Consider the following 23418-nt stretch of genomic DNA (forward strand, 5'->3'; position numbering starts at 1 on the left):
GGGCGGGGGGGGGGGGGAAGAAGGGGGGGGGGGGGGGCGGGCAAGAGGGTTAGCGAGAGACGGGCAGAAAATGCAAAGAAGACAAGAAAAAGCAGGTGGAACGGGGAGGAAGGAAGTAGAATGAACCCCAGTGAAGCGAATGTTGTAGTTCATCTCAGCTGAGACGGACTTCCTTTCCTTCTCGTAGCGGACAGGCCGGTCGTCCAGGCCTCTGCAGAAGCGGAACAGGGTTTGTCCGGTCCGAGGTCCAAACTTCTTTTGCAGCTGAGACAGAGACACCTGCTGGAGGTCCCCGCATGACCTCACACCCATTGCAGCAAGTTTTCTGCCCATAACAGGCCCAACACCTCGACAAAGGAAAGGACAAGTCATCAAATATTTACCATAAGACAGCTGAGAGACTGCAGAGCGGAGGACATGAACAGCAGGTGGTGCTGTAGCTACCTGGTAAGCTGGTCACTGGCAGCTCCCTGATGAAATCATCCACTTCTTCAGACTTTAGGAGGTGTTGCCCATCTGGCTTGGCCTTACGGGTGGCAAGCCGAGCCAACAGGATGTTGGACCCTGAACAGATGAGCGGTCAGTTTGGGTTGTTTTTAAAAATAGGAGCGCTGTCTTGATGGATTTTTCATAAACTCACCCATGCCCACTGAAGCACAGCATCCCGTCTTCTCCTTGATGTCTGCTCTGATCGCACTGGCCAGATCTTCTGGGTTGATGCTCAACTCAGCGAGCAGAGCAGAACCGTCTATCAACACTTCATCGCAGCTCAGAGCTTCGATGTCATGGGTGTAACTGCCAAGAACATAGAAATGAGACGGTGTGCTTGAGGTCATTTCGGCACGTAAACGACAGGGAAGTGAGTGAAACGTCGACCAGGAAGTTGTTCTTACCCTGCCAGAGTCTCATACATGGTGACGGCCACGTCTTTATAGGCCTCAAAATCATATGGGACGGACTGCAGCGACGGACACAGCTGTTTAGCTTTGCCAAAAAACATCCCGTTCCTCACACCCGCCTGCCTGTGAGAGACAACCGAATCCGGTTGAGTACAAAATACAGATATGCTGTTTAATATAAAATCCCCAATGAGTGCGTGTTTATATCTCACCTGGCTTCATAACTGCAGGATGCAATCTCCGCCATTGAGAGAATAACGACATCCTGCACCACTCCGTTAGCATGGGAGTCAGGACTCTCTTGTGAAGGAGATTTGTGTAGATCCTCATCTGCTGCATCTGAGAGGCAGAACATGCATGTAACAATACAGTAAGACAAGTACAGGGACACATAGGAGACACACTGAGCCAGGGCCGTGACAATAAAGGTCCGCATGCTCCATGACAAAGAGGTCTCACCAGGTTTAGGATGAGTGTATTTCCTCTGGTAGTACTGCAGCTCCATCTGTGGTTGGGCCCCAGGCCTCAGGGGGACTCTCTCCTGTCCACGGTTACTGGTCACAGCCACAGGCTTCCCTGCAAACGACCATGAACCGGATGTATGAGACTATTCTATATATAGCAGGTGCCTGTGTTACATATGAGCACGTTTCACGGGCAGCACGATATTTTAAAAACAGAAGAAAAAAAAGGCGCCTCACCTTTGAGCTCTGGTCTGTGTCGGATCCCCACGGACACAAAGAAACAGTCCATGTCCACGTGAAGAATACAAGACTTGACACTGGCAGGCGCCGACGTACCTGACCATACAAATAAATGCATACCCGGGTCGTCAGAGGGAAGTTTTCTCCACGTCACAAAAAGACATGAACGCAACATCGAGCGACGCCACCACCAGCATCCCCACAAACCCAGTTTAACGGGAAGGGGCAACAAATGCAACACAAATATACTGTGGCTATCTCTTAATGAGCAGGGGCACAGATAGAAATATCTGAGATCACAAGAGAGAACATTTGGTCCACCTTTTAGAACTTGAACCTGTTACACTGGTTTGCTCATTCACTTTGATACACCCCGTTTTTTTAAAGACGTTTTTAGCATTTATTGGCTGTCAACAGTGGAGAGCAACAGGACACATTTTGAAAATCAAAGAGGGGTAGGACATGCAGCTAATGTCTGAATTTAAACTGGTTAAAGTGTCAGTTGTGTGGTATGCTTATTGGACCACTGAGCCACCATGACAACCAATTACAACCTTCGTTAATAAATAAATAAACACAAAAAAGCAACAGTGGCCCTTCCCTTTCTTACCTTGACTGTCTGTAGAGTGCGGGGCCACAGATTTCCTCAGCCTGTCTTTCCCAGGAAAGGAGCCCCCCCACACTGCTTTCCGCTTGCCGTGCAGTTCATTGACGTACTCGGAGAAGCAGGACCTCCACGTGGAGATCTGATGCAAGCGGGAGTGAGAGTAGAACTCAGAGATCAAACCGCCCGTCTGAGCCAGCAACTGCGCTGAAGACTTAGACGGCGATGAAGCCTTTTCAGCGGGACGGTCGGGTTTGGCCGCTACGCTGGGTGCGTTTAAAGAAGCGGGGTCAGATGAAAAGGCATTGTGGTGACTTCCGTTCAGGCGAACGGGAGTGTGTGAAAGAGAGCGAGACGCGGGTGAAGGGGGAGTCTTATCGGGACGTGAACCGACTTGATGGGGTGGCTGGAGCTGTTTAGGGAGTAGGTGGCTTTCTGTGCCAGTGGCCTCCTGGTAGGTAGTTGGTGGGGGTTTAGGTCTCTGCTCGTTGGCTCCGTGGGAATTGAGTTGCTTCAGTAAGACGGGGTCCAGGTCTGATTGCTTCGGAGGACTGTGAGGGAACTCATAAGGGTCCGGTTTAGTTTGAAACTGTCCTGGAAGACTCTGAGGTTTATCATCGGGACTCTTCACTCTGCATTGAGGCAGTTCCTTCTCAACAGAAGGGTCGTCAGTAACAGGGGGCCGGTCCTCTGGCTTTAAGGCACCATTAACAAGGTGAGTGTGTCCATTTGTCAGATGTGCTTCCTTCGCCACCTGCGGGAAAGGATCACCTTTGCCACACTCTTGCATTTCATTCATTTTTGAATGGCTGATCAATTCCAATGAGGTCTGAAGTAATCCGTTTCTATGAGATTAAAAGAGATGTCTTATTTAATGACAATGTATGTAACAAGATCCAATTCTGTGCACAAAACTCTAGAATCTCACATTTAAGTTAAAAAAAATTTTTAAAAAAGTTTGCATACTCACATTTTTAAATCCACTTCCTTGTAGCCGCTCCGGGCAGCGTTGCAAGAAGAGTTGCTCTGAGGTTGCGGTTGGCTAGCTCTCTGCTGCTGGAGATCAGTATGAGGTGTTTGAAGAGTAGACTGTGGGGGCTTTGTGGGGCTTGGGTTAGACAGCAGGCTCCTGTGTCTGGGGTCTGCATTGAGGAAAGCTGATGGCGAGTGACTTGGTTGGGGGTTAATGAAGCGGACAGCAGCGCTTTGCTGGATGGACTGAGGTTGGATGTTGCCTTGGTAAAGATGACTGTGGCTGGCGTTGGGGATGGAGTTGTTCAGGCGGCTGGATGAGGACTCCTCGTGGTTGGGCACAGAGTGCTGAATGCCGCACTGGGGCAGATGAAGCTTTTGATGGACGCTCGGCAGAAGCAGCCCATGGCTGGGTCCGGCAATCTCTGACGTCTGGCGCAGAGTCACGCCAGGGAACAGTGGGCCTTTCTGCTTAGTGTACAGCTGGTACTGTTGGTAAGGCAGGAGGTGCCCAGCCTTGATACTGTCTCAAACAAATGACAAAGTAAACAAAGATTTCCCTCTAATACTTTTACAATATAGAAATAGATGAGCGAGGCATGCCCACTAAACACACCTGTCAGTGATCCACTGTGGCCTGACGACCTTCTCCCCTTTGAGCTCCTTAATTTTGCTGTTGGGCAAGTTATTGGTGATGATGTGGGTGGTGTTGGAGCGAGAGTAGTACGTGTGGAAGCGGCCGCCATGCAGCATCATCAATCTGCGCAGCTCATCTGCACTTGGCTCTAATCACAAAGAGGTAAACAATTATACAGTAAACCAAAATGACTAAAATAAATCATAATGTCTGTTAACTGGGAATCCACACAAGACAAAAGTCCTACTTATAGATCTGCACAAAACATCACAACCACAGGAAACAGATACACAGAGACAAACTAGTGATACATAAAAAACATGGAGGTACCGTTGCATCGCGTTACCTGTGTATCCATTGACATAGATGGAGACTCCACTAAACATGTGCGAGTATGAACCGTCCTTCTGTTTCTCTCTCGGGGCATCGAGATTAAACTGCTCGTCCAGCTTAGAAATTTTGGCAGCCATGTAGCCTCCCTACAAACAAGGAGAGCGGTGACAGAACACAGTTAGGACATCGTTCACAACAAGCATGCCTGCAGAATTATAGACAACCTGAAATGGCATGATGAAGTTATGGTTTACATAACAAACCCCCCCCCAAAAATGTATGGTTGGTCACGAAACGTCTATATATACACAATACATGTATAAAGTATTGATATGCTGATAGGAATAGGCCTTCAACTATATCAAGATACAGGTATGCAACTACTATTTTAATTATATGTATAAATAATAGACTTTACACATGGGTACTGTGTGCATTTTCCTATGAACACACCCTAGCAATGTATACAACATTGAAATAAGGGCACTTATATGTTGCTTTGTGCAGATAAAAAAATACTTTAGGCGCTAATGTTTCTTTACAGTTACACCAATATTAGAGATTGTCTAGCACTTGATACTACTGTTAATATGGTATATTTTATGCATGTATGCATGTATCTGGCTATTTGCAGCTCTCACAGTTGTGTTAAAGCTCTGCCTGGCAGTGTAAGCCTTTACCTAATTAGACAGTGACTTGTGATCTGCTTCGGGCTCTTAGCTGTTATAATGAAATTGCAGGGGGCGAAGAACAACAGGGCTGTTCAATTCCAGTTTCACAGTGATATTGTGACGCTCACTATGCACAAACCATGTGCCTTTTACCCCAATGCATTTTTTTATTATTCTGAAGGCAGCATTTAAACTCCACATTAAGCTGCCTATTTACACTTCTCCGACAGTCATATAACCAGCTGTGAGTGGGAATGTCCTCATGCTGATGATGTTAATTCTGCCTTAAATTGTTGTTGTTGATGATGATGATGATGATGATGATGATGATGATGATGATGACTGAGTGACAATACTCACCCTTTCAGCCCAACCATCATCACCACTGGCATTGGCTCTCTTCTTTGCCCACCCATCTCGACTCATACTGAGCTACCTGAAAGCAGCACAAGAGGAATCAATAACATCGTGTCATACAAGGCAAAGCTGTGATCAGTGAGGATCAGACTGTACTCAGTTTAGTGTTTATTTTATTTAGTTGAAGTTATTTCAAAAACCAGCCTAGGAGGAGACTTCGTGTCCAAGGGCATGCCCGGGCAGCTCCTCTGTGTTTGACAGGTAGGTTACAACAGAGCCCCATGTGGCACTTTGGCACATTTTGCCCATGTAAGCAGCTAACAGTAAGTTAGCTTAGCCACGTTGTGCTAGTTGATCGTACATGTCGCTGCGCCACGATCATGCCAATCCAAGCAAGCGGGAAAAAAAAATACGAGTATAAGTGTGTTTGACTGCACTCGCCTACAGTGCTGGTAGAATAGCTAACGCAGCCAAACAATGGAGAAGGTAACGTTACCAGACTGAGTAACTTCAGGCGTTGATCGCGGGTGTAAACAAACAAACAGCACTGAGTGGTAGTTCACTAATAGAAGTCCCGTTTACCTTGTTCTCCTGTCAGACTGGGTGGTTCGCCACAGACTTCTCTCTGCAGACAGTGGCCAACACGAGCGTTGAGTGCGCACTGATTACGAGGTGAGACCAAAAAAGCAAAGCGAAATGAAAATCCTCCAGACAGCAAGCGTTAGCTCGACTCCTCAACCTTGACTTTGTTCCTAAGAGAACTCCTGTCGGTGGACTGAGATGCCCCTATTTTGTCTTGCTGCCACGCCATGTCTCTCCAGCGTTTTTGCTCTCCCTCCTGGTCCTTTTGCTCTCCATTTCTGCCGCCTGAGCTCTTTGCTTTCCCTTTCCTCAGTGGGAGTCAATGCGAGAAGGTGACGTAAAGTCATTCCGGAGATGTCTTTTCAAAATAAAACATTTGACAATGAGTTGAATGTTGGGAGTTTGGGTGGGAAGCAAATTAACAAAACAGTGTGTTATTTTGTCACGCCACACACATATTATACTATATAACTTATATACTGCAGGCAATAGGCCAAAGTAAATGTATACGCATATGTAAGTTCATACGACATTACTTAACTAGCTAACTTCTCAGTCAGTGAGGACTGAACGCTATTGAACCGGCACACAGCTCGCATACAGATAACCAGTAAAGAAAAAGAGGTATTCAACTTTAATTCGTTGTGAATATTTCAATTATTCTTGACAAATTATTCAGTCATAAAAATGTCATCAACAAAAAAAAACCTGTATTTTATTTTCAAAAACAAAATACGCTCAACTTCCGGTGTTCTTGTAGGTTTCCGTAGTTGCATTGCAATGCTGCCACTGTGCGGGTAGCCGGGAGCATGTCACCTGAATTGACAGTAGAAAATAGCCCTGAGCTTTGTACAGTTTTTAAACCGCCCGCTCTGATATTTTCCACATAAATATATATACTCTTTGGGCTCGACATGATCACAAGAGCCGTTAGTGTAACGTAGTTTGATATAGAAGCGGTTGTCGCCTTCTGACAGATAGTTCACCTTTTAAAATGTGTCTCCGTGGTAAATCAGGAGGGTTTGTGTTCACAAGGTGCCCACGCCGCCTGCTTTTCCTGCGTCAGACAGTCGATCACAAAAAAAACCCAATCTAGTCTGTTTTTTTCCTCCGGTGTTTGTACTGTCTGGCTCCGAGCACGGTTGTCCTCAGACGGCCCGGGCACACAAGCACAAACGGGCCGTGACGCAGCGGCACGTGCAAATTGAACGAGTCGAGGAAGCGTCACGGCAGCCCGCTCCGCGCGAGCTCACGTTGAGGCAATAACAACTATACAGTCTGACAAAAGCATCGTGTCAGCAGCTCTATATGGATGGAGTGAAATAAGGTCAGGCAGACACTGAGCCGGAACAAAATGGGTCTCATGCATTTAGTTTTAAATCAGTGCCTGATTTGGATAAAGAGACACGTGATCTATTTGCTTTAATTGATCATGTAAGGCAACAATGGCAGGTTTTAAATACTCTTAACAAGAGCATTGATTTGCTGACGTCAAATGTAAGTGACCTACTTAAATGTACATAACAGTCCCCTTCAAGTGATAGCGGAATGAAGCAGGTCATAATCCAGGGAAAGAACATTAAGGTAGTTTGCAACAAATCCCATTTCCCAGAATCAAAAGCGCAAGGATGCTCTGACCCGAGGCTTGTTGTGTCCTGAAGAGCTCCCTTATTGGTTGTTCTCTGTTGCTATGGCACCAGACATCGGATGCTGAAGTTACAGGCGCGACTTCTGTGTCGGTGCAGCAGGAAGTATAGTTGCAGTGATGGAGAGTCAGGGAGTGATTGGTGGATCTCTGGACCAAAAAAGTCTGACTCACCCATGCCTGTTGTGTGTGTCAGTGACTAAGACAGAGAAATAACCCTGAACCTTCAAACGAAGAGCAAACTATAATAGTAAACAAATACGAAGGAGTTAAACACATAATCCGGGCTAAAAGTTACACAGTTGCAGCTGCAAAATGCAGGACAAACATCTGGCAACAAATTAATAATCACAGATGTGAATGTGTAAATTAATAGACTTGTAATATCACTGCCCCATCTAGAGCACAGTAGATCTGACTGTAATTATTTGTGTATTCCATTGTTAACATGTACCTTGTCTATGATTCTTATAGAATGAAAGATACTTTGTTCATCCCCAAACACAGGGTTATTTAACCTTAAAGTTACCTCAGTAACCCCAAACCTTGCTTTGTAACGGGTGCAAGCTGCTACAGTATAACCAGATTCTGATAACATACAACGTTCAGTAACGTTAGGAATATAACGTTATGGGAACGTTAGTATTATTATGCCCCTAGACTACCCTTGCTGTCTACTTTCAGACTAGTCACTGGTGACCAAACAAGCTGTGAATTTAAAATACAAACTCCTGAACCAGACCCAAGACAATAAATTGACCAAGAAGTTGTTGATCTCTTTACCTTCATTATTCACTAAATTACAAATTCCCACATTCAAAACAGGGCCAAAAATAAACCTTTTCATAGAAGGAACCTTGAATGTCAGCAACTAGACTCCCCAAGATTTTATTTCTTTCGTTTTTGTTCTTTTTAAAAAACAACAACTGATAATCCATCAAATATTGCACAGTAAAAACATGTAAAAGTAAAAACATAGGAGATTTTTAAAAAAAAGAAAGAATAATTAAAACCTTCATTAGAAAAGATGCAAACAAGTTTTCTACTTCGTAGAAAGGGGAATATGATTGACTGGTCATTTTTCTTTTTTGCATCTTCTCCTGTTTTGGCCCGAGAGAAACAGTCTGCTGGATAATGATTTATTCCAAAGTATGAAAAAGGCTTCACATATGCAATTGCACAAACAGCTGTGTTGTACGAGAGTCCTGTTTCTGTCACCGTGGGACATTTGGCAAATGGTTACAGACTTCGAATCCACAGCACACACACGACTCTTCAGCTTAATCCAACGATGAGGAAGAAGCTGCCAGTAGTTCACCGGTGACAAGTTAAAAGGCTGCTCCTTCAGAAGGCTTCGCACACAGTAAGCACCCCGACATCCTATGAGGATCGTCGGGCTCCATGGGATTTCAACCAACTCCAACCAGCTCAGAGGGTATCGGTGCCGTCCTGTCAGCTGCTTAGAGATCCAGAGTTCTGTCTCTTGAAAGTGAGAGCGGTTATAGTAAATCCTCTCCTTGTTAGTTAAGTTTGGCACTAATGCGTATCCACTGAAGAGCCTGTCGGGTGTACTGGACCGCATGAGCGATGCTACTGTGAAGAGTCAATGGCCCAGACAAAGTATTCAAGTAGTTGAAGAACTCTGTAATGAAAAAAAAGACAGTGCTATCAAAACCTCCCACTATCATGGGTGTTCAGAAACATCCATTTTACATAATGGCTTATTTTCATGTCAATCTGTGTCGCTCAGAGGATCTGCTATACCTTTATTCTCCTTTGCGAGGTTGTCTGCCACCTCCCAGTACTCGTAGCTGTACAGGACACTGTTGGTAATGTTCAGGTGATTTGCTGCCATCTGGTGGATTCGTTGGGGAATGCTTATGAGCGAGGGGAAGGCGGTGCCCCCGTGTGAACCCCGTCCCAGATGTTTGGCATCGGGCGAGAGTGAAGAAGGAGGTCCTCCTGTGCTCCTGGTGGTGAAAATACATGTACAACCGCGTGGTAGTGATCAACGAGCATTTTGGTGGCTGGAATGAAAAGCAAATGAATCAAACAGAGATCATGTAATATAGTTATTATCCACCTACTTCCCAGAGTCACTCCAATCGGGTGGCGTAGAAGGCACTTTGGGAGAACTCTGTAATGACACCGCCAACCAGTCATCCAAACCCAGATGTTTACACTCTACCAAAAACTGTCCAGAAATCTCTCAGTGTAAATGCCTTTATGTACTTGGAACATCAGACCTGTTTATAGATATACCTTAAAGTAGTCCAGCAGAACTTTGGAATACTTAAACGCGTGGTCCTTCTTTAAACGAAACATTTGCCAGTAAAGGAGGGCAAGGCATCGGAAACTGTGGACGACACAAGCGCAAGTCAAAGAGACTCAGACGGAGTCACAAATCATCGTCAGAATGTGCGTCCTTCACTGTGATGATAGATGTGGCGTAAACAGAGGAAAGGACATACGCACCACAGAACCGCCAACTGTTTGTCTTCCTGTCTCGCCCCAGGGCCAGAGTGGCTCTTCAGCCTCATTGCGTACCTTAAGACACAGGACTGTTACCAATGGAGCTGAAGCTCATGCATGTGTACATATGTATGTGTGAGAGTGTATGTTTAGTTTCTCAAATGTAAATAACTTGCATCTGTTTTTGCATGAATGAGCAATTCACCTAATTAGCTCCACTGTCTCTGAGTACATGGTATAAGGAGACTTTGCCTCTAGTGGCCCTTCCTCCATTGCTTTCCCACATTCCATAAAGGAGAGGGCGGCGTCGACGTAATTCACAGCCTTCCCCAGCTTATCCACCTGGATATAAGACATCCAACATAAGTAAGGATGGGAGAAAATATGAAAGGAATATCGTCATAGCCGTAAGTGTCTAAAACAAGCAGGAATTAGCTGCGAATGTCTTTAGCTCTTTGCAGGAGAAAAGATTGATCCAGGAGGTGTGTAGCACAAAAACTCTATGTCGGGGAAACAGCAAACCTAGCTCCATCAAAGGTGTCTTATAACAACTGGGAGGCTCCGTTCTTCACCTTCATTTGCCCGCTTCGGTTGTGCCAGACCAACTAGTGGATGGCACAGTAGAAATATTAGACTTAATATTGGTCTCTCCGTGGGCAAATATTTCCAATTTTTAGCCGGGAGACGATCTGTGAGGTCACAATATATCTTTAAACTCACTGTTGGATAACAGCTAAAGACATTTTATGTTTTGATTTTTCCCCCTGAGGTTTTTGTTTTGGTACCACACCAATATGTGACCGAATCACTCAGTAACTTCCACAGTTTCTTAGATCACAAATGTTTTTTTTTTGTAATTTCGAACAAAACCCAGGTGATTCTTTGATGTGCCAGTTGCTGGTTTGCTAGCCAGAAAGGGGATGTCTATAACACAATTTTGGAGCACCTTGAATGTTATGTATTTTTAATCTTTAGTCGTTTCTCTCTGCTCCCAGTCTTTGTGCTAAGCTAGGCTAAACACGTCCTGGATCAATCTAATGACTTTCTTGGGCAGGGAATATGTTCTTATTCATATGTTCTTTGTGTTTCTCTGTGAGGTACTTTGTATCTTCCCTGAAAACAAATGGGCTGTGTACATAAAGTTGTTTATGTGCTTGCTTACTGAACACATTGAAATTCAAATGTTGCTCTTCACATTTTACTCCAAGTCAGAAAGCAAATGGTTGTATTTCCCAAAATGTCGGAGTATTGCTTCAATTTGTCATTTCATTTCATTTATTAGGATCGCTAATAGCTTTAGCCCAAGCAGCAGCTATTCTTCCTGGCGTCCACAATCATTGTACAACATCCCAGTCTTGCTTCACTGTCGGCAATTTATATTCAGACCGAGATCAATGACTCACCATTGCGTCTGCACGGTGCTTCATCCTTTTAGCTTCATGTAAGTAGTACTCAGCGTGGTGCGGACTGAGATGCACAGAAACACAGAAAAATAAGTGCAGTGCAGTCGCAATGTTTTTCTCACCGGTGTATCACAACACACAGGTGTCTGGTTAATCTGTATCAGACAAACATTAAACAGTGTGGCTCACGTGTCATTGTTTGGCACGGCCCCCCTGTGTCCTGCAGGGCCCCAGGACTCGGATGGTGGTTGAGGCTGTCTTGACACTTTCACACATTCCACCTCCGTTTTGGGCTGTGTGGCGGACAGGTGAAGAAAAAGAGGTGAAATAAACCGAAAGGCTGCGAGGAATGGTGTTGGGATGATCTAAACAAGTACTTCTCTGTCACACCTTCAGAGCAGAATCTCTATTCTTGTCCCTGTTCTTGTGGGCATGGGCATGATGCTGCTCTGAAGTCTTTGCTTTGGGGGGAGGCTTGGTGGACTGAGGGCTGTCGGACAGCGGAGACAGGGGAGACAACGGCCTCTTGCTGTCCAAGTACTCCTCCAAGTACCTGCAAGTACACAAACCCACACACGTACAACACGCTTATTGTATTTTGTGCAAACAGTGTGATTACACATACGTTTGTGAGACAAAGTGGTGTGTGTGGTGTTATTTTACCCGTTGTGCACGGTCTCCGTGACAAAGTTGCGCTCAGCCGTCTGAGATAAAGACTCCTTTGCATGAGGGATGCTCCTCTTGCTTTCTTTGTGTGACACACCATTCTCCAACTGGTCACACACAAACACACATGCTTTGAAGAACAAGCCCGCATCGATGCTTACATATTATTAATGCGTGGAAGCGTGCACAGATCTACGCATCAAGGCAAATGTACGTGTTGTCTACCTTGCGTTTCCTTTTGCCGTCTTTCGTCGCGGTCTCGGGGACATACAGGTGTTTCATAGCCTCTCTTTGCTTGTCCTTGGTAGATGAAGGGGAGGAAGAGGAGGAGGGTTTTTTAACAGCAGAACTAGTAGTGCTGTCCGGGACCCTTTTGAGAAGGCAGAGGTCTATCTGCACCACCAGATTTCTAAGCCCTCGCTGTGAAGGCGCTGTAGTTTGTTCACCTCGCCCAAATGGGACCAGGGTGTAGAGTTTTTGCTTCCCCTCACTTGGGTGACTCGAGGTGGGTCCTCCGGGGTGCACAACCTTCGGCCTGTTGGCGTCGGGCCTGCCCAGACTTTGCTGCCCTCTCTTGGGGAGTCTCTTGTAAGAGGTGGAGTCTGCTGGAACTTTGGTGACCGGAGCCTGATATTCAGATTCGGAATCTGAATTTGGAGAGGAGGAGATGGAGGGTGAGGAGGATGGTCTGTGAGGAGTTGGGGAACGTGACGGAGGAGGTGATGGGTCTTGCTGCAACTCTCTCTCCTCCTCACTTCTCCCTCCCTTTTTTGTCCTCCCCTGATGGTGGGAGTCGTCTTCAAGGCGGTGTCGCTCAGTGTTGCCAAGCGGTCTCTGTTTGACCTGGACTGTTTGCCATTCACGTCTAAGTTGCTGGTCCTTTCCTCTTCTGTTTTCCCCTCTTACTGTCTCGTCTCTCCTCCTCTGCCTCTCTACCACTCCCTCCTCCTCCTCCTCGTCTTCTTCCGCCGAGCTATCAATCCAGGGACGTCTCAGTAGCTGCTCCTCCGCCAGCCTTCTGTCTTCCTTTCTCTCCTGTTTCCCTTGTTGTTTTTTCCGATGTCTGTCCTCTTTTCTCTCGTGTTCTGTCCCCTCAGCTTGGCTCAGATGAACTCCTCTGAGGTCTACCTCCTGTTCCTTGGACTGGGGTTTCTTCCGTGTTATAGTATGATTAACATGCACAGGGGTTGGGGCTGCAGCCTCCGAAGACTTGGCCCTAGGTTTAAGGCTGGGGTTTGATCTGGAGCTCAACCCAGTATTATGATTAGTTGCAGCTTTAGGGGTAGATTGGGATTGAGAACTATGACCAGAGTTGGTTTCACGACTAGTGGGAACTAAGTGCTTTGATGTTTTGGGGCTATGTTGTGAGCTAGATTGAAACAAAGGCCTGGGTTTGTGGTTGAAGTTGTGGTTGGATCTACTACTCTGGATTTGCTCAAAATGTGACGTGTGTTTGGGAGCCTCAGAGAGCTGTTTAGAACTAGGATGAAAGTTAGACTTGGGTCTAGATTTATGTCCCTGACGCTGTTTAGAGTTTAAAACAGCAGAAGTCTTAGTTTTGCTTTGGTCTTGGTCCTGTGTGGGTCGAGTCTTGGGCCTGTGCTGGTGAGTTGGCTGAAGATGAGTGCTGTTTGTAGGCCTGCTCTTGGTGTCGGTGTTAGGCAATGGGGTAATCCATGACCTATTTTTTGTCCTGTGGGGATTGGTCGCTAGGCTAGGTTGTGTTCTCTGAACCTCAGGGCAGTGCCGAACCCTGGAAGGAGTAGGTAGGCCTGGACTTGGGCTTCTTGGAGGGTCTCTCGGGCTAGGGCTACGGCTGGCTCTCGGGCTCCCACACGGACTGGGGCAAACACTTGGAACCGGACTGGAGATCAGGCTTTGCCCCGGGCTTGGGCTGGGACTTGGGCATGTGCTGGGGAATGGGCTGGGGCTTGGGCAGTAGCTGTAACCAGGGCTAGGTAGGTGGCTGGTGTTGTGGCTGAAGTTGAACTGTGGGCTGGGAATAGGGCTTTGGCTCGGGCTGTATTCCTGATTGCTGTCCCAGGACCTGGCTGGAGATGGGGCTCTTTGGGTATGGGGAGAGGGAGGACGTCCTGGAATGCTCTCGGAGGGCACTTGGTCACTGCTGGAAGATTTTCTCTGGGACTTCTTCAGCCATTTATCCAACTGCCACTGGGCCGCAGAGGGGTGATCAGTCTTAAGAAAGCACAGAAGAAAAGAGGAACAAATAATAATCATAAACTAGATGAAGTTCAAATGAATCTTGGCTAATAGTGAGGCTTAATGCACACCTTCTCGTAGACAGGTGCAGAGTTGAGTCTCAGTTCAAAACAATTCAAAAGCCCAGATTTTATGAACACAATTCTGACTACATTTGGTTCCTAGTATGAGTATGAGTCTATTTTCATATTTTAAAGGAAAATATTTGAAATTTACTTGATAAGAAGGACATTATATCTATGCAGGGAACATACAGTAAGTATCGTAATTTAAAAGGTGATCATTTGAAAGTTGAAACATCTCAATAAGAGTAACTTAAGCTCATAGTGAAGTAGCAGAAAAAGGAAATACTCAAGTAAAGTACAAGTATGTCAAAATTGTACTTACGTACAAGACATGAGTATATGCCCTGTGTTACATTCTACCACTGTACACATTTCTTTAGGTACAGTATATTAGTTCAGAGATAACGAGTTGCAAGCAGAGACCTTCAGCCATGTGAGGAATGACAAACATATACCGCAATATTCTCACATTGCAAAAGAACCATTTACAATGTACATAACAAATCACTGACCCAGCTGCTGTTAAAACAATTCAAGCTCCAAAAAAACACAACTCTGGATTATGACTCATGTCTGAAAAAGTGTGGGTTCACAAAAAATTCCAGCTGACATTTTAGCCTCCTTTCAATAGCCTACCTTCTACATGGACTCACAGTCCACATATGTACTTACAGTTGCTCAACCCCCATCCAATTATGCCAAATGAATCACCTAATGTTTGCTTAACAACTGGCTTGGCAACCAAAAATGAGACAACCGCAAGAAAACGCAGGAGTTTCTACTTTAAAAAACCCCCAAAAAAACCGAAGAGAATACTCACGGCTGGAGAGCAAACTTCTTTCTCTCTCTCTCTCTCTCTCGCCCGTTTCTCTCTCGTCGCTGACCAGGAACTAAATTAAACCTCTACTCCTCAAGTCAAACAGTGACCCCCCTCCGCACATCCCTCGCCCTCTTTCCAGAGAAGACACTGCATCTCTTGTACCGTCTCGACTGCTCTCCCTCCTTCTTTTCTGGCCCTCCCTCTTTCTCTCACTACCTGGAACTCTGGATTCGCTGCTTCCATAACTCCAACCCCCATCTCTTGCTTGGGAGACATTTAAACAGTCCACGTAAATGAAAAACACATGGTGTGCACCCCCCTGCCCTCCTGCCGCCCCCACCCCCAAACACTCCACTCCCTCCCCTCTCTATAGGGGCCCAAATGTAGTGCATGTTTAGTAATGCAGACCACTATGTTGTACAGGGCCTTCCATTCATAAAAGAGGAGCAGGTTTCCCTTTTATTCCCCACGTAGCACACGTCTCAACCCCCACAATGCCCCACACCTCCAAAAGTCCATCATACCAACCAGCGCTAAGTCACCCATGCAATACTTATCTAAGAAAACGATACGCAAGTAGTCCACATCCTATGTGTGCACTGTTGTTTTGAAAGCAAAGGTAACTCCAGTTGTAGATGTCAACATGAAATCGAGTCTTGATGACTTCCACCTCCCGAGGGCTTTTCCTCTTTGAGACTGGGCCTGTTGACATGACACCCAGGCACTAATTCCCAAAGCTAGCTCTGCCCCTCACCCTCCTCCTCTTCCACCTCCTCTCCAACTCAGTCATTCCTCATTCCTCTGTCCCTCTCCATACCTGCCGTCAACTGCCTCGAGGCCACCACTCCCTGTAGAGAATTCCCCCCGAGGGCACACAACCAGAGGAAGAGACACACAGGCGAGGCATGGGTCAGAGAAGATTGAGAGCGGAAGAAGAGGAGGCCGGATACTCAGCATTGGTACCTCCTTGCTGTTGCACCGTGGCGACGCGGGATCAGGGTGAACGTCTGGGCTCTGGCTGGGGCTCCGGGAGTACAGACTGCTGCTGCACGACCCGACGGCGGAGTTTGAGCCCGAAGAGTCAGAGCTGGAATGTCTCACTCGCCTGCCATGTGTGTGCGCTCGCTGTGCTGACAGGCTGTCAGTCAACACACAAACATCAGAGAGGGGTCAAGCGTACGTACACAGTGGAGCACACACACACACACACACACACACACACACACACACACACACACACACACACACACACACACACACAGAAGCAGACAGATACAGTTGTTAATCACACAATTTAACTTACGTTTACAGACAAACACCCAAAGCTCATATCCACAATATGCAAATTATATTTGTAATGAAGTACCTGTGCCCATCCCAGGAAGCTGACTCATGAGTTGCCTTCAGGGACAACACACAACAACAACAAACAAAAAGAGAAACTAATCATACAAAGCGGCAGCGTAGTGAACAGCTTGCTACACTCAATGTGTTACCACTGCTGTCTTCAAGTCTTACCATCCTTAGTAGCAAGTACAGAAACAGTTCGTAAGTGAGTGGCAGTTGGGCTAAACTGCGTATGGGTGTGTGTGTGCACACTATTAAATACTACCGGAAAAACAGCTTAGGTCAAACTACTTTGTTATTTAATTAGTTACAGTCATTATTTCTCTGTCATGCCAAACATTTGGCCCATCCCACATGGGATTAGAAGACACTGCTATCTTACAAAACATGAACTTTTTTATTTTACTAAAAAAAGAATACTAATGTTATCATTTTTAACCATTATTATCAACAAAGAAATGTTAATATAGAAATAGTATCTTCAAAGCACTTTGAGAGTCACCTACCCTTTGAGTGTCTTCATCGTCACTGCTCAGCTTCAGGTCATCAGCAAGCATGCTGTAAGGAAAGAGAAACACACCCTGAAAAATGACGCAATGTTGTACATTTAATCGCCAGTATTTTCAATAGAGACTCACTGATACAACCGTTTCTCCCCCAGTAGCGATTCTGAGCCAACCTCAACTCAGCCAATACCGATTATCGAGCAGTGCTCTCTTTTCCACACATTTAAAATCTACATAAATCACTGTGTGGGACACATGGAGATCATTTTCATGTACAATAACACAATACCCGGGAATACTGTGAATTGTATAGTGATATTGCGGAAGAAACTGTTTCTAATGTGGATTGGTCACATCATGGCTGATAGTAGACAGACTTAATTAAAGGACAGTTGTGGCGTTGATACAAATCCATCGTATGAGATTGGTGCACCCATAGTTTTCAACACTTTTAAGTCACAAGCTTGTTAAGTTTGTTTCATTTATGGACTCATGGGTCGTTGTTCAGTCTGGGATGTGGTGGATCAGCTGCTCGGCAGCTCAGTGAAGGAGAGTGTTTCTCCTTCTTTGCATTTTTCGGCGGAATCAATGAGAGTGTAAACAGGTTTGCCTAATTGTGTCCTCTGAGTAGGGACGGGCTGGGCACTGAGATAGGTAAGGTGTAGCTCTGCAGTATATTTGGAGTGCTCATTGGTATGTAATGAGTGGCCATAGATGAATCGAATGGCAGCAGCAACTAAACCTTGTATTAATGGTATTTACATTGTATTTTTCATGATCTGGATGCCTGCTCTGTTTGGCTCACCCTGTGCTGACCTGGGTAGGTGGAAGGTCCCAGTTAGGTGAGGCTGGGAAAGTGAAATGCATTTACTGGAGCAGGGGGAGAGAGGAGTTAGCAGCTTGCTGTGAGGCTGCAGCTTTCTTTTGTCAGGTGTTTCTTTTCCTTCAGTTTTATTAAAATGGCCAGGTTTCATTTTTGCCCTTTGTTTCAATAACTTTTTTGCTTAAGGGCCAGTGTGTAGCATTCAGAGGGATCTATTGGCAGATAATAATATTAATAAAAAATTATGTTTTCTCTAGTGTATAATTACCTAAAAATAAGAATCGTTGTGTTTTTGTTACCTTAGAATGAGCCATGTATGTTTCTACAGTAGCCCTAAACAGACAAACCAAACTCTGGCTCTCGATCGGCTCATTTGCATTTTCTCATCAGCCACCGTAGTTTCCTACACGCTTGGCACACGGGAGAAGTTTCAGTTGGCTTACAACTCTGAACATGTGTTTCACAGTAAAAAGAGGATGTAAAGGGAAAACAACCAAGAGCACATCAGTCTCAACTGAGAGCTTTCAGGAATGTTCACTGGCCTTTGACCTGACCTTTGTTATGTAGCCTGAAACGCTGTGTTGACTGACTCTATATGTCCATTTCCCTTCACTGTCGTTAATGCTTTTCTCTGTAGCTGTACAAACGAGGATGTTCGTGATTTCTACCTGATTTTACAACAGCTGTTGAGAAGAAGACATAAATCACGTGTGTGATGTATTATATTGTCTGTGTTTGATGACCTTCGGTGGATCATGTTTCCTCATTACCCACTTACGATTTGTGAGGTGCCACGCGAGGGTGACGGGTCAGTCGCAGCTGAACATCCCCTCGACCTCACAGAGGAAGAGAGAGAAAACATATTTAAAACCAGGCAACAAACCATAAATCAACCAATTGTAAAATATTGCACATATCAGACAAGCAAACAGTCAGTGAACACATACTTTGCCTTTGTTGTGCAGTCGGTAGTTTTGCTTCCTTGGAAAGAAGGAGAACAAAGGATTGTGAGCAGAATTCTTTATTTACATGTCTAAGAGTACTCAGATTTAGCTTTGCCCTACACAGTATAATATTATTTGACTCACGACGGACAGTTTAAAAACAAAAAGGATAAATATTGACGCAGCAGAACCAGAGATATCGTTATTTTTTTACTCCACGCATTCTTCTTCAAAACATGGCGCCTACATGACCCACAATGGAACTTGATTGACAGTTTGCTTCTGAGATGCAGGTGTGTTATTCTGGTAGCGGCTAATGTAGCCTTGAGCTCCTAGCCCCAAGCAGAGATGAGGAGAGATCTCCAGGGGTCTGGTAAGTTCACACCTCCAGATCTTGAGGCCAAACTGAGTCTGATAAATTGCCTCAAGTGACATAATTTGAGGCAATTCATCAGATTCATCAGATTCATCAGATTCCCCTGTGGAGCCACAAAAGGCTTCGTACAATTTTTCACATACGCAGTAGTACTCTCCAAGACCTGTAAACAGACTTTATTATGCAAAATCTGTGAAGTTCCCCTTTAATCATCAAAGATAAAGAACAAACACATATACAATACACACATACTTTAGAGTTGTAGAGGATTCGTTGGGCCTGGTCACCCCCTAAGGCTTGCTGGGTCATGTCCTGTGCAACAGAGAGGGAGGGGGGGGGGGGGGTTATCGAAGGTGAATGTGTGAGACGCCACTGTGATTAATGTTCTTCACATGCAGAAACGCCAGACATCCTAAAACTGTCACTCGAACTTTCTTGATTTTCTTTCATTTCGGAGCAACTTATCTCTAACATTTACATTTACACACATTCAGTCCAGAGAGCCCAATTTTACAGCCGAGTCTCTCGTTATCAGCACGGCTCCTCCCCACCAGAGGGAGTGTGACAAGACATAAATAAGGGTTATTCTCAGTGTTTCTTGTAGACCAAGAGATGTGTGTTGGCGTGGGAGTGTGCACTTTGCAGCTGTGTCAAGATTTCTGTGCTATCATTTAGTTTCTTTTTTATTGATCTCCAGCTGTATCTATTTTCAGGTATTTCAAGTATCTGCTTTATTTTTTTAATCTATTTTTTTGTTTTGGTTTCACAGCTCTTTTCTCTTTTGAATAGTAAATGTTTCTGTGTTCACTAAGTGAGCACATTAAAGATCATGGCCACATTTGTCTGTGATCCAATTATATGGGCCAAATCTAAACTTTTTTTTAAAAGACATGATTTAGCATTCCATGAGCACCGGCCGGAGTACCGTTAGTCTGTCGAGTTTCTTAGCTTTTCAAAGGCAGCGATCTCAAAAGTGCGCAATCAGCGAGCCAGAACACAAGACAGCTCATCAAAACACTTGTTGCATGAAACGTGGCTCTGAGAAAATTACCGTATAAGACGTCAGGTGGCTCGTGACACAACAGGTATCAGTACCCAGTGCAACAGGGAAAATCCCTGCACTGTTGTAGGATACAAGAGCCAACTGAAGAATGCACAATAGAGGTGGAAAGATTTGAATCCTGCAGGAGACACTGATACAGCATCTGCACAGTCACCTTTCAGTCTCCAGGTCCTTTGTTGTTTACTGCTGCGACAAACATGTCGGCAGTTATAATGGCCAAAAAGTGGTCCAATCTGGACTGAAAAGGGGGTTATGGACTACAGGGTACCGATAGTGCTGAAAATACCAAGTGGTCTTTTCACAGAAAATTATTCAAGGACACATTTGGTCAGTGATTATTCATGTTCCTCACTCATAAACGAAAAATACGGGTCTGCTGGTTACAATCGCTTGAATGTGAAGATTTTATTTATTTTCTTAATTTCATATCAAAGTTAATTTAATACATTTAGGGAAAATATTAAATTCTAAGACATCAGTTCACGCTCAGTTAAGTTGTGATATTTGCTTTCTTTATTATATATATTTTGATTATTTTTGAAATTTCACAGACTAAAAGATTAATGAATCATCAATAAAATAAACAATACATTAATTTACTATGAAAATGATGCCTGGTCTACCCACCCTGCAAAAGTGGATGGTACCTCACCTATAGCTGGTAGCACAACTACATTCTTATGGCCATAACCTTCTAATCATGAGTCTGTCGCTCTCTTCTCTTCACACCCCACCCTTTAACAAATCCACAACATTCCTGCACCTGATTAGATATTCTCCAAAAGCCATATCTGGCATGTCTCAATCAGTGTCACTGTCTGTTATGACTGTCTGTTGTGTGTTTTCGAATGCATATTAATTTGACATAAAAATAAGAAGTAAAAAAGAAAGAGAATGAAATTACTCAGTATCTTATATTTCAAATACATGTGGCGAATGCTCACAGTTCAGCGGCAAGCATGTGCCACCGCTCCCCCTGAGGGAAGACTTGAGTGATGATTACATATGATTGTACACCTGGCCTATTATGAAAATTGATCCCGTTTCTTATTTGTTCCCTCTGCACGGTACTCAAGAGGAAACCAGCCACATGGAGAGAGCTCTGCATCCACAGTGCACCGTCTTTGCTCTTGCTCTGATTATAATCTCTGTTGATTAGATTGCCCGCAGTCACACTCAGACGAACCAGAGCTCATGGATGCTGACAAAATGGCCTGATTTTGTAAAATGTTAGCACGACCTTGGTCCTCAGCTGTGCCATGATGTGGGAGCATGGGGGTTCAGTGTGTAATGTATATGTAATGTGTGTGACGATCCCTGGGTGAGGTGCTTCAGTGGCGGAAAACAGTGAGCAAGATCTTGAAAAGATCACGTTTTATCAGCTCGGATGTCATGGGATTTGTGTGTGTGTGTGTGTGTGTGTGTGTGTGTCTGTGGTCTGAGTGTGGCTGTGAGCTGTGGAGGTCTAAAGGAATAGTTTTGGAGAGTACACTACCACTCTCGTGTCTGCATGCTGAATATGAAGCTACAGTTAGCCAGTGGCCACTTAGCACAGCTTAGCTAAGCAAAAGCCAAGAAAAAGTCTGGCACACGACCCCCGCGGCCATTTTTGCACTTCAGTGTGTCTACGCATTTTCAAAACACTAAATATAACATGTTAATTAGTGAGTTTAGTGGTATTTTGGGCTAGTTGGCATGATTGTGTTACCTCCAGAGAGAGCTAAGCTAGCTGTTTCCCCTGTTTCAAGTTTTTATGCTAGGTTTTTAATGCTAAGCTAACCAGCGGCTGGCTGTAGCTCACCTAACTCTCGGCAAGAAAGCAAATAATTTCTTTACATCGAGTCTACTAGAAGGAATGTTCCCAGTTTCATTCTATCAAATCCAAAGAAGCTTATTAGATGACACATCTTTTATGAACCTGGCAGGTGACTCTGCTCTCCTTCCTCCTCCTCACTCCTGTCATCCTCCACAGTAAGCCCTGGAGGGAAAGTGTTTCCTCTCTCTGCTCATCCTTTCACTTGGTTATCTCTCCTGCAGTCACCAAGGACACTGAGCCAGCCCTCAGCCCCTTTCCTCCTTCAACAACAACAAGGTCTCCCAGGTGGAGCATTATGTGCGTTGCTATCTTCCTTCTCCACCGCATGTTCCGTATCTCTAATCTCCTCCTCCACTCCCCCTATCTGTCCCACACTGGCGACAGGAAACATAGGACACATCCTCTGCCTTGTAAAACCTCCAACATAACAGGAGAAATAGGTAGGAACCTCAGGGCCACCCTGATACCTCAAAACCTTGAATAATTTATTCATAGATCAACAAAAATAATATCTGCAACTGTTCTTAGATCATAAAATAATTGGTTTATGTCATTTTTTCTCACGTTCCTGCACTCCAATGTGAAGATTTACTGCATTACTCTGTTTTATAGCATCATAAACAAGATACATTTACTGATTCTAGCATCTCCCTTTTTACGATTTGCAGCTTTTTTGTGTTTTAGTATTTTTTAAACTGAAGATCAAAAAAATGTTTCACTATTTTCTGACATTTTCTTCCAATGCCATGTTTTAAATGGATCAAACTTGGAATAAGATTTAATCACATGCAAAGTCCAGAAAATATCACCCACGTTATGACTCAAAACATTTAATGAGGGACGAATCTGAATGATTGCACATATAAACGGACACACAGTCGATTACTGATGCCGTTACGACTATTACTTTTAACAATGAAAAAAAAAAGTAATTATTTACCTCCAGAATATCTTTGGCACAGCTGTTGTGTTGGCTTCTTGTTACCTGGGCAAACAGAAGAAAGGAGGTGATGGATCAATGAGGAGAAATTCACAGGAAGTTCAGACTGACAGGTCATCAGAGTTTTGCGACACTTCAGAACAACAGACACAAGTCCAGTGTCAACTACACAAGCACATGGAAGAAAGCACACAAACCGAAATTGTAGCATCTGAATTACAGTAATGTGCAGAGTGTCTCATCTAAAATCCACACGTAAGCAAGTTCAACAGCAAATACAGCTGTGCACATGTACATAGACACACAGCTCTTAGACTCATTCATTTCTTTCACAAACGTCATTGCTCGAGATGTGTACTTTTCAGTCTCTCTCACACAGATAACACACACACACACACACACACACACACACACACACACACAAAAAAACCTTCCGCACTCTGCTTCCCGCCTTTTTGCTGTAAGATTTACAACTTGGTGTTAAACTTTACTGTAAACCTCACGCACACACACACACACACACACACACACACACACACACACACACACACAC

General features: G+C 44.7%; 2 protein-coding genes across 3 annotated transcripts in view; both read right to left on the reverse strand.

Moving 5' to 3' along the window:
- The window catches only part of rev1 (REV1 DNA directed polymerase), a 10666-nt gene extending 4597 nt beyond the window's left edge, over nt 1-6069 (reverse strand). The window contains exons 1-13 of the mRNA XM_031869597.1: nt 5760-6069; nt 5181-5256; nt 4163-4295; nt 3796-3964; nt 3178-3702; nt 2214-3052; nt 1601-1699; nt 1359-1475; nt 1112-1238; nt 894-1022; nt 641-795; nt 445-564; nt 38-347 (exon numbers count right to left, since the gene is read on the reverse strand). Coding sequence (XP_031725457.1) covers nt 38-347; nt 445-564; nt 641-795; nt 894-1022; nt 1112-1238; nt 1359-1475; nt 1601-1699; nt 2214-3052; nt 3178-3702; nt 3796-3964; nt 4163-4295; nt 5181-5246 — 2789 coding nt within the window. The 5' untranslated portion in view covers nt 5247-5256; nt 5760-6069. The remainder of the gene's footprint in view (nt 1-37; nt 348-444; nt 565-640; nt 796-893; nt 1023-1111; nt 1239-1358; nt 1476-1600; nt 1700-2213; nt 3053-3177; nt 3703-3795; nt 3965-4162; nt 4296-5180; nt 5257-5759) is intronic.
- A 2135-nt stretch (nt 6070-8204) lies between these two features.
- Nucleotides 8205-23418, reverse strand: part of aff3 (AF4/FMR2 family, member 3) — a 17866-nt gene continuing 2652 nt past the window's right edge. Inside the window, exons 2-19 of one of the 2 annotated variants that reach the window (XM_031869379.1) lie at nt 22866-22910; nt 19299-19358; nt 18674-18707; nt 18505-18562; nt 16904-16955; nt 16417-16451; nt 16014-16188; nt 12171-14141; nt 11943-12052; nt 11670-11832; nt 11469-11572; nt 11280-11343; nt 10082-10218; nt 9880-9951; nt 9667-9760; nt 9492-9541; nt 9169-9374; nt 8205-9046 (exon numbers count right to left, since the gene is read on the reverse strand). In XM_031869379.1, the coding sequence (XP_031725239.1) occupies nt 8925-9046; nt 9169-9374; nt 9492-9541; nt 9667-9760; nt 9880-9951; nt 10082-10218; nt 11280-11343; nt 11469-11572; nt 11670-11832; nt 11943-12052; nt 12171-14141; nt 16014-16188; nt 16417-16451; nt 16904-16955; nt 18505-18562; nt 18674-18707; nt 19299-19358; nt 22866-22910 (3552 nt within the window). In that variant the 3' untranslated portion in view covers nt 8205-8924. Of the gene's footprint in view, nt 9047-9168; nt 9375-9490; nt 9542-9666; nt 9761-9879; nt 9952-10081; nt 10219-11279; nt 11344-11468; nt 11573-11669; nt 11833-11942; nt 12053-12170; nt 14142-16013; nt 16189-16416; nt 16452-16903; nt 16956-18504; nt 18563-18673; nt 18708-19298; nt 19359-22865; nt 22911-23418 lie in introns of those variants that run through there. The other variant, XM_031869380.1, reaches the window with a different exon arrangement.

Source organism: Anarrhichthys ocellatus, unplaced genomic scaffold (assembly GCF_004355925.1).
Source record: "Anarrhichthys ocellatus isolate YVR2014 unplaced genomic scaffold, GSC_Weel_1.0 scaffold47, whole genome shotgun sequence".
NCBI lineage: Eukaryota > Metazoa > Chordata > Actinopteri > Perciformes > Anarhichadidae > Anarrhichthys > Anarrhichthys ocellatus.